Raw genomic sequence first — 15,084 nt, forward strand, 5'->3', positions numbered from 1 at the left:
GGGGGAGCCGAGGGGACCGCGGGGGGGGGTGTCCGGCGGCGGCAGCGTGGGCGGGTACGGGCGGGCGTGTGAACGGGGGCGTGTGCGCCGCCCGCGCGCACCGGCACCCTCCAGTCACGCGCGCACACCCCCTATACGCACGCACATACACACCTATAGGCATGCACACTCCCTCGATAGACGTGCACGTACACACCTATAGACATGCACACAGATACTCCTATAGACGTGCGCATACACACACCCCATAGATATGTACACACACAAACACACCTATAGACATACACACACACCCCTGTGCCACTCAGCACACACATACACACCTATAGCCTTGCATGTACACACCTATAGCCGTACAGCAGACGCATAGACACCTATAGTCTTACAGCACACACACACATATACTCCTATTGACATACACACACCTATAGTCATGCACATACACACTTACAGGCATGCAGCACACATACACCCTATAGCCTTGCACACACACACCTATGGCCATGCAGCACACACACATACATGGCTATAGACACACGTATGTGCCCCAGCCAGGATGCCGGAGGGGCTCCCTCCCCGCAGCTGCCCCCCCGCTGAGGGCCCGCAGCTAGCCCTGTCCCCCTGCCACCATGCTGGGGGCTCCAGTCCCGCTGTGCCGCTGCGAGTGCTGTTTTAATGGGAGACCCGCACCCACATCACCCTGTGCTGCCCCCCCCTGCACTGGCCTGCCAGTGGGACAGGGCCGCCCCCCAGTCAGTTCCCTGCTCGCAGCACCCATCTGGCAGAGGACGCTCGGGCGCTGGGCTCCTTGCGGTGACAGTTTCTTGGTGCCCGGGGGGTGCTCTCCTGCTGGCACCCCAACGTGACCACCGCTGCCAGCCCCCCAGGGCCGGTTTGTGGGGGGACGGGAGCGTGGCAGCCACAGCAGTGGAGGTCCGGCGGTGGCAGAGGAGGTCTGGCAGCAGTGGGAAGCTGAGGTGTTGTCCTCCAAGGTGCCAGGGTGGGGGTGGGATGGACAACAGCGGGTCCCAGGGCTGTGCCAGGGGTGGGGGGCTCAGCAGAGCACACAGCCCCTTTTGGATCGCCTCCTGCGCTGGCTCCGGCGGGCAGCACTGAGTGCAGCGCTGCAAGCCTTCACGAAGATGTCCCCGACGTTCTCCTGGTACCGGGCTGAGCACTCCAAGTAGGACACGGCACGAACCTGCCGGGCCATGGCCTCTCCCTGTGGGGAGCCACAGGGTCAGAGCCTTGTGACAGCCCCCAGCTCCATGCTGGGGGGCATCCCCAACCCATCAGGGAGTGTCACTCGCCTGCTGGTAGGAGATGGGCTCCAGGTGCCCCTCCTGCAGCTTGCACATCACCCGCCCGGTCCTGCCGCAGGTCGGTCTTGCATCCCACCAGCAGCACCGGGGTGCCCTTGCAGAAGTGGTTCACCTCTGGGTACCACTGCAGGGACATACACACGCATGTCACTCGGGGGACGGGGACAGGGGATGGGCAGCAGCCCCAGTTCCATGCCATTTCCCATGGGGATGATGCACAGGGTGGGGGGAGCAGCTCCCCAGGGGCTGCGTTACCTTCGTTAGGATGTTGTCATAGCTGCTGGGGTTGGTGACATCAAAGCAGATGAGGACAACGTTGGCGTCCGAGTAGGACAGCGGACGCAACCTGTCATAGTCTTCCTGCCCTGTCAGGCAGAGCAGCAGACCATTACGCACCAGTTCCTGACTGGGCTGGGAGCCCCCAGCCTGGGACCACGTCTGCCCCTCCAGCTTGGGGGCACCGCGGGGCTCTGGGGACAGCAAGGCAGCACTGCTGAGGGTGACACGCCCAGGGACCAGTGGCTGCCATGCCAGCTGCACGTTCACCCCCATCTCCCACGGTCAGTGCATGGGGACACCTCTCCAGGGCATGAGCCATGGGTGTGGAACACCCCGAAACCCATGGGCTGGGGAGGGGGACAATGACACCCGACTGCCTGCCCCGTCCCCTCCTGTCCCACCTGCCGTGTCCCAGAGGTGGATCCTCACTGGCTTGCCTGCGACCTGGAGGGAGGCCGTGTACTTCTCGAACACGGTGGGGACATAGACCTGGCAGGGGACAGGGAGGGCGTGAGGCAGGTCCTGTCTGCCCACGGGCAGTGGGGACAGGGGACCCCTGTGGGGGTGTGTGGGCAGGACGGGGGCACGGGAGAAAAACGGGGGGCAGGAGATGGTGGTGCCCCCCAGGGCAGGTGGGCCGGGGATGCTCCTTGTCACCCACCGCGCCCAGGGCAGCACTGAGCCGCAGGCAGGTGGGGGGACCCGGAGGGACCGAGGGTCCAGGCCAGAGGTGCTGGGATCCCTGTGGGCTGCCCCCACTCCCCGCACCTCCCGGGTCCCATAGGTGCCCTGGCTGTGTGACAGACCCTGCTCCCCATCCCGTGACCCCCCTGGCAAGGCAGAGGTGCCTGTCTGCTCTCTGAAAGGCGGCTGCCTCGGACCCCCGCCAGCCCCAGGCTGGCCACCCCCTGCCCCAGGCCCCCTGGCCCTACGTCCTGCTGCCACTATGCCTGTCCTGTCCCGCGGCCGCCGCTGCCCTTTGCCCGTGCCACCGCTGCCGGGAGCCTCCCCGGGACTGCGTGGGGAACCCCTCAGGGATGAGGACCCCCCCCGTGACCAGGTCCCCTCGGGGCTGAGGTCCTGGGGGACAGGGAGTCCGGTACCTTGGGAAAATCCCCCCTGGCGAAGGACACCAGCAGACACGTCTTCCCACAGCCCCCGTCCCCCACGACGACAGCCTTGACCTCGGCCTCGGGGGGCCCTGGGCTCTGCCCCCCGTGCTCCTGCTGCATGGGGGCGGCTGGCGGGGCCACGGAGCCTGTCTGGCCTCAGCGGGGACACAGGGACGGGGACAGGGTGGTGGGTGGCACCCGCCTGGCCCAGGGAGCGGCTGCCACCCGCCCACCAGGCCCGCCCGCGGTGCCATTGGTGGCTGGGGCCATGCCGGTGGTGATAGCCAGGGCTGGGGCACCGGGAGCAGGCGGGGTGCCCACCCGCACATGGGCATCCTTGCACACGCATGGCACCTTGCACGCACACAGGCTGCTCCCTGCGTGTGCCCGGGACCCTCCTGCAGGCGGGTCCTGCCACACAGGGGGCACACGCGTGTGCCACGTTCACTCTCATGTCTGCCCACTGCCTGTTGCACACACATGCACACGTATGACTCCACCCCACATGTCCAGCTCCTTTGCACATGCACATACCTGCTCACGTACCTGGCTCCTCCTTGCACACCTCTGTGCAGACTTTCTTGCACTCATGCACACAGGCGCACACGCACGCTTGCACAGCTCCCCTTCACGCGCCCACCGCTCCCTCCCCCACACACCTGTGCACTCCTGTGCTCGTGTGTGCAAACACACGCGTGTGCCCCCCAACCGCTGAACGCCTGCTGAAGGTGGAGACCCTCCCTGACACCCTGGTCCCCCCCCAGCACCTGGGTTTTATTGCTCTGAGCATCGGCGGGAGGCAAAGTCCAGGGTGGATGGAGGCACGGGGCGGGGGTGACTCACAGCTCTGCACCTCCCCGCCAGTGCCACCCCTTCAGTCACAGCAGGTGACGTGCGGTGCCCAGCCCTGCCCAGCCGTGCCACGGTGAGCCAAGCCCTGCCGGGAAGCCCTGATCCTGGCGCCTGGCCTGGCAGGACCTGGCTGGCGCAGGCAGCCCCTGGCCCATGGTCCCTTCCTGGTGACCCCAGCATGCTGGTGGGGATGGGCTGCAGCACCCCACTTTGCTCGGGGACATGCTGACCCAGCGCCATTCCCGGGGTTCCAGGAGGTGCTGTGCGTGGACCCCACGCTGACCACCCTGTATTGCCCACAGTGATCCTTGCCCACCTCCCCTGGGCTGAGGACCCCCGCAGCCCCACTCTGGGAGCTCAGAGGATGCTCCGACACGAGGGATTCGGGACACGGGGTGTATCTTGGGGGTGGCTGGGCTCAGAGAGCCCCATGTGTGTGTGTCCCCTCCTGCCAGCTCCTCCCGCCCTGCCGCGGGTGCACCAGGTGAGCCAGGCAAGGATGTCAGCACTCCTAGTGGCTAATTAGCTGGCTTAAAGAGCCAAAGAAGCAGCTTTCTGCCCTTGCTGGAGAGGCAGAGGGCATCTGGCACCAGGGGGGTGCTTTGCCCACTGTCAGGCTGTGTTCCCCCACCAGCATAGGGGGTGTGGGTGGGGGAGCAGCGGCTAGAGGGGACATGGGGAATGGCTGGTACCGCTCATGGGGAGGAAGGGAAGACCATATCCCCCACATCCCAGCTTGGAGGTCCCCAAGACCCCCTGTGCTCTGGTCAGTACCCTCCTCTGACACCCCAAGGCCTTGGTAGGGGTGAGTGGGTGCTTCTGGTATAGGGGTGCAGGGAGGGACAGGGGGGATGATGTGTGCCATTCCCTGCCATTCCCCCCAACCCTATGGCTGGTTCATCTCCTGCTCTCCTGCCACCAGTGCCCCCAGCTCCCTCAGTGGGTACCAGGCTGTCTGGGAGGTCACTGCAGCCCCCAGACTGCCTGGGATAAGTCTGAATTGATGGCTTGGACACCGAATTCCCACTCAGGCTTGATGCACGACAGCGATGGAAGAGACACAGCAGCGATTCCCATGCCGGGGGGCCGGAAGGCAAAAGCACACAGTAATGAGCGATCTCAGAAGGATGCCAGCATCAAGGCAGGGTCAAGGAAAGAGACTGGAGCACAATAAAATGTTTAGGAAGGTGGTAATTACCAGTCTAATGAGATATCAAGTTGAATCCTAAAAGCATCAAGATTTTTGCACAGCAAGATGTAGCTGCTGCAGTATTCATCCTCTGGGGTATTCTCTCAGACAAAACATTTCCTTTCCCGCAAGATCAACAGAAATTTGACAGAGGAGGCTCGGTGATGCAGCCTGTGTCTGAAACTGCCCAGTGCGCTCTTACCACCTGATCCATGATCTTGCAGAAACGCCCCAAAGAGCATCTTGCTTTGGAGGAGAGACGGGCAGCTCAGGTCTTCTAAGGACGCAGAGACCCCAGCTCTCCTCTGAGAAGATCGCGGTACAGAGAGCCGGAGCAGGGGAGCGTGCCCTGCTTGGACGTGTGGGCAGGTTGGCCCCAGGCTGCTGCCAGGAAAGGTAGGGTGTCGTGGCCGGACCCCGGCACGGGGAGCTGCTCGCGTCTCCCTGGAGCTGCCCACAGCCCCTCTCGCTGCTCCCACACACATCCTCCCTCCGGGTGCCTGGAGCCCCTCCAGCCTCTCCTCCACACTCCCCCCCAGCTCATCAGTGGTGAGGCAGCCGCCTCCCCAGCCCTCCCGTCACCCCCTTGTCCCCAGCCCTACTGTGCCACATCACCAGAACCCCTCTCCCCGAGATATCCTTCAGGGTCCTGCTAACTCCCCATCTGCTCTGACCACAGCTGGGGACCACATCCACCTCACATCATGGAGGTGAACTGGACATCCCCACCTCCCACATCGCTGGTGCCGGACACCAATGGAGATGACCAGTGCAGGATAGACGTCACCGACGTGGCTGTAGACATTGTCACGCTGCTCATCTGCCTCTGTGGGCTGGTGGGGAACGGGGCTGTCCTCTGGCTCCTCGGCTTCCGCATCCGCAGGAACCCCATCACTGTCTACATCCTCAACCTGGCTGTCGCTGACTTCACCTTCCTCCTCTTCATGGTCACCTCAGGCCTCCTCTACATGATGGAGAACATCTCCTGCTTCACGGCTGTCCCCCTGGTGTACCTGAGGTCACTTTTCCTGCTCTCACTGTTCTCCTACAACATGGGCCTGTACCTCCTGACGGCCATCAGCATTGAGAGGTGCGTGTCCATCCTCTGCCCACTCTGGTACCGCTGCCGCCGCCCCCAGCGCTTGTCAGCCATGGTGTGTGCCCTGCTCTGGGCCCTCTCCATCGCTGTCATTGCTGCAGTGACTTCCCTGTGCCTGTTGCACGAGCATGAGCACTGCCGGATGGCTCTCATCTCCATGTATGCCCTCAACTTTCTCATCTTTGCCCCACCCATGGTCATTTCCAATATGATCCTGTTCATTAAGGTCCTGTGTGGCTCCCAGCAGCGCCAGCCCAGGAGGCTCTACATCGTTATCTTCCTCACCGTCCTCTTCTTGCTCATGTTTGGGGTTCCCCTCAGCATCTGGAATTTCCTGCAGCAGTTTAACTACACTGTTGCATCCACTCATGTTGTTTTCCTGCTCGCCTGCATCAACAGCAGCATCAACCCCTTCATCTACTTCTTGGTGGGGAGCTGCCGGAGGCACTGCTCCTTGGTGCCCCTCCAGGTTGCCTTCCGGAGGGTCTTTGAAGACACGGGGGTCACTGTGATCTCCAGCTAAGAGGCTACTGTGGTCACGCTGGCTGTGCTGCCCACCCTGGCTTCACCCTCAGCTGCCCACCCTCACTCCTGGCCAGGCCTGTAGATCACCTTCCTGCAGCTGTGTGTTGGGATGCATCCCATCCCTTATCCCATCACCATTCCATCCTGATCTCATCTTGTCCCCCTCCCCACCTCCACTCCTTCCCTGTCCCCATCCCATCCAACCCCTTCCCTGTCCCATCCCAACCCATCCCATCCCATTCCATTCCCACCCCTATCGCATCTCCATCCCATCCCCACTCCATTTTCATCCCACCTCCACCCCATCCCATTCCCATCTCCCTCCCCATTCCTTTCCCACCTCCATCCCATCTCCATCCCACCCCTGTCCCATCTCCATCCCATCCCCATCCTACCCACGTCCCACCTTCTTCCCATCTCCATCCCCGCCCCATCCCATCCAACCCCCATCCCCTTCTCCATCCCCATCCCATCCCGTTCCCATCTCCATCTCCATCCCCACCCCACCCTCATCCCATCCCCATCCCCTCCCGCAGCCCGTCCCGTTCCGGAGGCCGCCGCTGGCCTCTCCCGGCTCGGCGCTGGGCTCTGCTGCCCCCCAGCGAGGGAAGCGGGCGGCAGCCCCGACGCCCCCCCGCCCCCCGCGGCTCTGGGGGGCTCGGGGCGCGGGCGGACGGAGTCCGGCAGGCCCCCCCGCCCCCCTCCAGCCCCCGGCCGAGCCCCTCTCCCCTCGCCCCAATAAACGCCGCTGGCTCCATCCGCCGCCTCCCGTTCCTCTCCCGCCGCTCGAGGTGCCGGGGGGGCGGGGGAAACCGCAGGGGTGCCGCTCTGCGGGGGGCAGGGGGGTGTCCCCGAGAAGCAGCCCCCCCAGAGCCTCACGGGGTGTGAGCAGCTCCGCAGGGAGGCACCGGAGCCTCAGGCGTGGGGCTGGTGGGGGGGCTGCGGGGGGGTGGGCGGCGGGATGTGGGGGCTGCGTGGGGGCTGGGGGACATGTGGGAGCTGCATTGAGGGTGTGGGACATGGGGGGCTGTATGGGGGGTGCAGGACTTTGGGGGGCTCCGGGATTTGGGATGGGCTGCATTGGGGGGGGGGGGCCTGCACCGAGAGTGTGGGATGTGAGGGAGCTGCATGGGTGCTGTGGGACGTGGGGGGCTGGTGGGAAGGTGTGAGACATGGTGGGGCTGTGGGGTGCAGGAGGTGGCCAGAGGTGCAGGAGGTGGCCGGGGGGTGCAGGAGGAGCAGCAGCCCCAGCATGACAGCGGGGCTGTGCAGGAGGAGGCTGCAGCTCGCCGTGTCCCCGGGCAGCCTGAATGGGGGCCACAACCCATCCTGCCCCCACCATGGCACTGAGGGAAACTGAGGCACGGCACGGTGGCATTTGGTCCGGAGCCATCCAGTCCACGCATCGCGGCTGGCTCCGGCACTGTCCCACATGCCCCCAGCCCTCCCTGCCGCTGTGGCCCGCTGGGACCTCGGCAAAGCCCCAGGGAGGTGAGTGGTGGCCTGCAGAGCCTGTGGTGACCCACAGAGGTGGCAGCCTGCTCCTGTGAGGTGGTGGCCGGGCTGGGGGTCACGGCCTCCTCCTCCCCTTGCTGCTGCATCGTCCTCGCCTGCTGAAGGAGAAATGCTCCAGCCTGCCGATGCCAGGGGAGAGAAGAATTTCAGAAGGAAGAGTCCTTTACACCTGGCTCACAACATTCAAAAAAATATATCTGGGGAGATCGTTGCTGTGATACTAATAACACAGCCTGGGGACAGGGCTGAACCCCTGGGCCCATCCTGCCCTCACCGGTGTGCCAGCATAGTCCCAGCCACGGGCAGATGGCATCGGTTTTGCCGTGGTGAGCATGAGCCATGTGTGCATCTCCCCCCACCCCACCCCACCCCCCCCGCCCCCAGCCCGCACCCCCGGGACACAGTCGAAGCCAGTAAGTGCTGGCACAGGGACCGAAGGCACCGTACGGTGCACGATGCTCTTTATTGGTATCAGGCAGCTGTGAGCTCCGGGAACAGGGTACCGGCGGGAGGGGAGGGTTGTGGGGGCAGTTCCCCCCCTGCCGGCAGTGCTGAAGCTGCTGGGATGTGGGATGGGGAGAGGGGTTTAGGATGCTGAACAGCTTTTACCCCTACGCTGCACATGAGTTTCCCAAAAGCAACGCTCATCCCAAAAAGCAGGGGATTTTCAGGAACATGGTCCTCTGGGACACATTCCCCTTGGGGGAACAGTGGCCTGGGACCTGGGGTGGGCTGGTAGGGAGGAGGAAAGCCGTGCTCCGACACGCTGAGCATCTCTCCGCACCTCGACTTTGGTGGTCTCCGCTCTGCTCTTCTGTGGGGGGCAGAATGACACCACGAGAAGGTGACATCGGGGAAAATACTGCAGACATTTATTATTGTGGTTACTTAAGGAAAATCTCAGGCACTGTCCTGGGGCACTTAAGCAGAGTGGTGGAGAGGCTTCAGCAGGCTGGGGCCAGAGTGTCCATCGTAGTATCATTGCTGCAGGCAGTGTGGTCTTCTGGCTCCTCGAAGACACTCCGGAAGGCAACCTGGAGGGGCACCAAGGAGCAGTGCCTCCGGCAGCTCCCCACCAAGAAGTAGATGAAGGGGTTGATGCTGCTGTTGATGCAGGCGAGCAGGAAAACAACCTGGGAGGATGCAACAGTGTAGCTGAACTGCTGCAGGAAATTCCAGATGCTGAGGGGAAGAGCAAAGAGGAGGAAGAAGAGGACGGTGAGGAAGATAACGATGTAGAGCCTCCTGGGCTGGCGCTGCTGGGAGCCACACAGGACCTTAATGAAGAATATTGTGCTGGAAATGACCATGAGTGGGGCAAAGATGAGGAAGTTGAGGGCGTACATGGAGATGAGAGCCATCCGGCAGTGCTCATGCTCGTGCAACAGGCACTGGGAAGTCACTGCAGCAATGACAGCGATGGAGAGGGCCCAGAGCAGGGCACACACCACAGCTGACAAGTGCTGGGGGTGGCGGATGCTGGAGCAGAGGATGGACACGCACCTCTCAATGCTGATGGCCGTCAGGAGGTACAGGCCCATGTTGTAGGAGAACAGTGAGAGCAGGAAAAGTGACCTCAGGTACACCAGGGGGACAGCAGTGGAGCAGGAGATGTTCTCCATTATGTAGAGGAGGCCTGAGGTGACCATGAAGAGGAGGAAGGTGAAGTCAGCGACAGCCAGGTTGAGGATGTAGACAGTGATGGGGTTCCTGCGGATGCGGAAGCCGAGGAGCCAGAGGACAGCCCCGTTCCCCACCAGCCCACAGAGGCAGATGAGCAGCGTGACAATGTCTACAGCCACGTCGGTGACATCTATCCTGCACTGGTCATCTCCATTGCTGGTCGGCGTGGGTGGTGTGGGAGGTGAGGACATGTTGTTCACCTCCATGGATGGATGCTGGGCAGGAGGTGGGATGTGGTCCCCAGCTGCGGTCAGAACAGACGGGGAGTTAGTGGCTTGGGGAAGTTGGGGCTGAGCTGTGTGGCCCCTTGCCAGCTCCCTTGCTGGAAAGGCATCAGTGGAGGGCAAGCGGGATGTGCTGGGGAGGGGAGTGGTGGACTGTTGGGTGGGAGAGGGAAATGAGATGGGAGGGAGAGGGAGGTTCACCAGGAGGTGCAGAAGGCAAGCGCAGGGCAGTGGGGAGAGGACCTGGGGAGACCGCTGCCGGTCACTAGGAGAAGGTGGGAGGGAGGTAGCTGCTGGGAGTGGATGCTGGAGAAAAGGGAGGTGGGATGAAGGAAGTGAAGGAAAACATTGCACTTAACTGTTAGCTTAGATGAAGCAGCAGGCAAGGGCTGTCTTTCCAGCTGGGCTCAGGCAGATCAGCGTTGGTGTCTTGGCATCTCATGCTTCCTTCGGAGCCATATCCTGGCGTGGATCCTCCCAGGAGCGTTGCTAGAAGAAGAAAGTCCCCTGGGTCACCAGGAGGTCCCCGCTCTTGTCCCACTGGCTCCTCTCCGTGTCCTGTCCCTGGTGTGCCCCCCGGCAGCGTGCACAGCTCCCCACCCCCCCCTACCCCACCCCCCCCCCGCTGCAGCGGGGTTGCAGGGGAGTCGGGAATGGCTTTGTATCTGTGGCTATGTCAGAGCTCCGCTTCCTTGTTTTTATTCATCTTGCCCTGTTTTGCCACAAAGGAAGTGGCTTTTGCCAGAAAGCAGAAAGCTCTGCAAGCAGAATTTTGTGAACGGCTCCTCGTTTACTCCTTATTAGGAACACTCCTCCCTGGACAGATGCTCCCTGACTGCCTTCCCTCTCCTGGCAGGTTTTTCCCGCTCTTCATTTCTCCCCTGCCTCTCGCAGTGCTCCCCAGACCTCAGCATCCCCAGGGGTCATTGCCCCTCCAGCAGGAGAGCACGATGCTGGTACTGCTGGTAATGCCAGTGGTGCTGGTGATGCTGGCTGTGCTGGCAGCACTGGCAGCACTGGTGATACTGGCAGTGCTGGCTGTGCTGGCAGTGGTGGTGATGCTGGCAGTGCTGGCAGGGTGGCTGGGTGCTTCTCAGAAGAAACTCCCTTTCTGGGAAGAGCAGGAGGATCATCGCCGAAACCTGCCCTGGGCCCAGGGGAGCACACCTTCAAACTGGAACCAAGAACTCGCATTTCTTGTCAGTCTAACATAGGCCTTGACAGCCCAGTTGAAGCACAACAAACAGATGTTTTCAGCCAGCTTACAATGCTACTAGCACCTATAGCCCAGACTGATTATTGCTAATACCCCTTAGTAATGCAGTGAAAGCTATTAGAGACCAGGTTTCGGGGTGCTGTGCCCCCCTACCAGTGGGCTGCTAGACTGAGCTGCAGCCATCCCAGCTCTTCACCAGGGGCACATCCTCCTCCTCCTCAGTCTGGGGGCATTTCTGGTTGTTTTTAGATGATCCCACCCCTTTGGTAGCCTACACACTCTGGGATGTGGCTCCTGAGCTTGGTCTGGGTGTTATTAAACCCTCCTGTGGCTCACAGCTCCTGCTCAGGTCTGAGCAGAACGTCTTGGAGGCAATTGCTCCCCCACGCCTGGTCTGGCCATGGGATCCCCTGGGTAGGTGCATGGGGACACCGAGCTCCTTGCAGCCACTGCACAGCCTGCAAAGGGCTTAATGTTATAGCCGATATGCTCTGACCAATTAACAACCTTGCTGTGGTGTTGAAAATGACAACGCCGGGCTGTAAAGTGAGGGTCATGGTTGCCTCAGCTATGGAAGAACTTCTCCGGAGGGATCCACTGCCCTGAGGAGTGTCTTCCCTCTCCCATGCCATGGTGCCCTTGCAGCTGGGAGGTACTTTTGGCTTCTTTTCCAGCTGACTACCTGGTTCTTTGCCGCAGCAGCCTTCAGCTGCTCTAAAACATACTGCGGATGCTTAAAATTGCCTCACAAAGAGACTGGATTTATCCCATTCACATTTCTAGTTTCAGCACTTCCAGCAAGGGCAGGGTTTCATATTAAAGTCACTTCATACCAAAGGCCCTTCCTTCAGCTGGCTGTGTTATGGAAGCAGACCCTTTCACCCATGTTCTGTGTGAGAAGCTGGACCAAGCTGCATAGGCAGAGCCCATTGCTGAGCCGTGAGCCCTGGGAATGCCGTTGGGAGCTGTGGGATTCTCCCCGCTCCCTTCTGCACCCCCTGGCTAAATTCAGCAGCTGCTTCCCAGCTTCAAGGCAGGCAAAACCAGCAGGGCCTCCACAGCCACCCCCGTTAGCCTTTGACAGAGCTTTGCCTGTTTGCAGAGTCAGACGTTAGCCGGTTTGCAGAGTCAGAAGGGAAAGAGCATCTTTACTGCGGCATTCCTGGGCTTTGGGTGGGATGGAGTGGGACAGCCTGGGAGCCTGGGAGCAGGCACATACATGTGTGCCTCTGCAGTGCCCAGGGGATTTCTGAATGAAACCTCCCACTCATTCCTCAGGTATCCCAGGCATCCAGAAGGGAACCGCTCCAGCTGTCTTCCCAACTGCTTGTCTGCACATACAGCCCATTCCTTAGCTCTCCCAAAGAGATTGTTGTGTGCTGACTTCAAGGCTCTTTTGGGTTTTTTTTGTCTGTTTGTTTGCTTTGGTTTTAAGGCTAAATATAGCATTCTGAGTCACTGTGAGTTGCACTGGAGTGCTTCACAACACCGACCTGCAGGAGCGGGGAGGAAGCCCTCTATTCCCTGGCCACTAATTACCTGGGCTGGCTGGCTGCAAACGAGCTGACCTCAACCCCACTTCCAGCTCAGCCATGCTTCCATCCATCTCCCTCCAGCCACTCAGCTGGGAAATACAGATAAATACATTGCAACTGGCCAGAGACTGGGAATTCCCTGCCACACATGGGGAGGGCAGCTGAAAGCATCACTGTCTTTCAAAATTGGTACATGGAGTTCATAAAGAACTGGCCTTTTTTTTCCCAGGTTTTGTCAAGCAGATGGAGACATTATTCCGGGGGTGATAGGAATCTGTTTTCTGCCTTTTGGTTTTTGCTGAGTCTCTTAGTTTACCTGATAAAGTGCATATGAAGAAGACATCTGGTTAACCTGAATCTTCAGTGTGTTGGGATTCTCTGTAGAGTTTTTTTTTTTACAATAAAGGATTTTGCTAAATTAACTTCAAAAAGTGAAAGCCAGGTCACAGGCAGAGGAGCCCTGCATGGCAGCGCTGCTGTGTATCACCCCTTACCTCTTCTTTTTTTTTTTTTTGGGGGGGGGGGGAGGGGGGGTGGTGTTTTTCTTTTGTTATTGGGAAAAAGAAACAGATTTTAATCTCCTCCACAGAAAGGGCACTATCAGCCCCACTCTGGTGGTGGGAAGGGTGATTCATCTGAGGACAGGACAGCTTTGGCAAGAGGTCACTGGGCTCTGCACCATCCTCATGGCCACTTAGTGTCAGAAAGGGGAATTCTCCTTGTCATCAACTTCTTGTCATGAAGATGTGAAGAAGTGCAGAAAGGCACATACTGCAGCTAGCCTTTTGCAGAGTTTACAAAAGACGGCAAAATTAAATCTGAATATCATAACCTGTGACTGTCTTTAACATGGTCTTACACCTCAGGGAACAATCCTTTACACAAAAGAACAAAGCCTCTAATTTTGTGCAATTCAAGCCACTTAATTGTCAGCGTTACAACCTCTGAGCTTGAGGGAATGGCTCTTTTCTCTCCTGCTTAGTGGATTCGGATTTTTCTTTTTTCCTGCTGCAAACAGTTAAGGATCTGTGCTGTTTCTTTCCAATCAAGACTGTGTCATACTACAAAGTATTATTAGTAAAAAAATCTCAGGGGAGGCGTCACACAGGAGCCTCCTTATCGCTCTCATATCAGTAGGCACCTTCTCTCCTACAAGTGCAGACATGGGTGCTTGCAGGGGTTGAGATGGCTCATTAACACTGGTAAATTTTGCAGCTCATGTAGAGTTTTTCTCCAGATGTCTATTTTTATTCTAAGAAAACAGACCTTAAGCACACAGCATCACCCCTCAGTCATGCAGAAAAGTTTTCAGCCTTTTGGTAAAATTGATTTGTGCTACATCTCTGCAAATGGACTTCAGGAGCACACACCACGGTTTGCTCAGCCCCTGGGTGCTGACACAGCTCACATCTCCCCAGCTGCTTCCACAGATTGCTGCCCAGTGCCGTGGGCTCCTCAGGGCAGAGGGTTCACATGGTCACCTCTGCAAGGTTTGTACCCTGGGGAAAGCCAAAATAAAGCAGATCCGTGCTTGGACAAGTTTCAGTGAGAAAAAACACCTGGGAAGTGAGAGCCATAGGCATGCTGCCATGCCATTCACGGGTAGGGATGCTGCAATGGGTCTCACCCAGAGCTGGGCACAGATCCGGTGCCTGGGGGCTCAGCCTGCCTGAGAGGAGGAGGATGGATGGTGAAGCACACCTTGCAGCTGCAGAAGTCGGGAGGTACCGCTCTGCAGACCTGTGCCGTTTTGCACTGGCTGGAGATAGATTAAGAAAGTTCTGGGGCATGCTTTCCCTCTGGCCCACAGAAATCTGACTGAGCAGAAGCTTTGGGAGCAAGAGGGAGATGGAGCTGCAGTGCAACTGCATTGCATTTAGCCCAGCCTGTTACCGGGGCAGGGCACTTTTAGCTAATCCTAACATTGCTTTGGCATGAAAAAGCTACTACCTTTGGGTTGATTCTTGCAGGGGATGAAGGAGAAGCCTGGCAGCAGCATTAGTTCTGAGCTGGCAGGGTATATTGCCCATGGTCCTGCAGTGCGTGACTATTCCCAGCCAGCCTAATACATTTCCTCAGCGAGCAGGGGCTTCCCAGAGGATGCTGCACTGGGACACCCTGTCTGCTCCTCCACAGCCAAAGCAGCTGCTGGGAGTGTGCCAACGGGGAATTTGCAGCAAGCCATCCCAAAGGACTTGTGGTCGGAAGGACATCTGGGGCAAAGGAGCTGGAGAGCTGGAGGTGGCAGCAGTAATTATGGCCGGCTTTGGCAGTGCCCTTATTCACTGGGACACTTGGAAGCTCAGCACTAAGATACTCGAATTTTTCCTAGGCTATTTAAACAATCCAGGGTGAAAGGCTTGCCCTTTGTTATCGATCATAGTTTTTGTTACTACCCTGTTAGAATTGCTTAGAATTTTCTTCTAATTTCTTATAATTGTATGGGTTCTCTTTGCTTGCTGGGTAGGTTGTAAGAAGATGTTTCTGCCGGGAAGTTCTCCACCCGAGCCGTCCCCAGCAGCGCAGTGTGAGC

The 15,084-nt window shown here is 59.3% G+C and overlaps 3 protein-coding genes across 3 annotated transcripts; 1 reads left to right on the forward strand and 2 right to left on the reverse strand.

Annotated features, from left to right (window-relative positions):
• Window positions 1-24: 24 nt before the first annotated feature.
• On the reverse strand, window positions 25-5,163 carry RHOD (ras homolog family member D). Its single transcript, XM_056353821.1, is given in 5 exon segments — window positions 25-1,264; window positions 1,366-1,446; window positions 1,578-1,687; window positions 2,003-2,090; window positions 2,705-5,163. Coding segments are annotated over 5 exon segments (618 nt in total). The 5' UTR covers window positions 2,834-5,163; the 3' UTR covers window positions 25-1,054.
• Window positions 5,164-5,452: 289 nt separating this feature from the next.
• Window positions 5,453-7,065, forward strand: LOC130156154 (mas-related G-protein coupled receptor member H-like). The gene has a single exon (XM_056354423.1). The coding sequence runs from the start codon at window positions 5,459-5,461 to the stop codon at window positions 6,374-6,376; it is 918 nt and encodes a 305-aa protein (XP_056210398.1). The 5' UTR covers window positions 5,453-5,458; the 3' UTR covers window positions 6,377-7,065.
• Window positions 7,066-8,743: 1,678 nt separating this feature from the next.
• On the reverse strand, window positions 8,744-10,400 carry LOC130156540 (mas-related G-protein coupled receptor member H-like). The gene is made up of 2 exons (XM_056355098.1): window positions 10,160-10,400; window positions 8,744-9,820 (listed from the first exon to the last, which is right to left on the reverse strand). The coding sequence occupies exon 2, from the start codon at window positions 9,780-9,782 to the stop codon at window positions 8,838-8,840; it is 945 nt and encodes a 314-aa protein (XP_056211073.1). The 5' UTR covers window positions 9,783-9,820; window positions 10,160-10,400; the 3' UTR covers window positions 8,744-8,837.
• Between the last annotated feature and the right edge of the window lie 4,684 nt (window positions 10,401-15,084).

Source organism: Falco biarmicus, chromosome 10 (genome assembly GCF_023638135.1).
Source record: "Falco biarmicus isolate bFalBia1 chromosome 10, bFalBia1.pri, whole genome shotgun sequence".
NCBI classification, from domain to species: domain Eukaryota; kingdom Metazoa; phylum Chordata; class Aves; order Falconiformes; family Falconidae; genus Falco; species Falco biarmicus.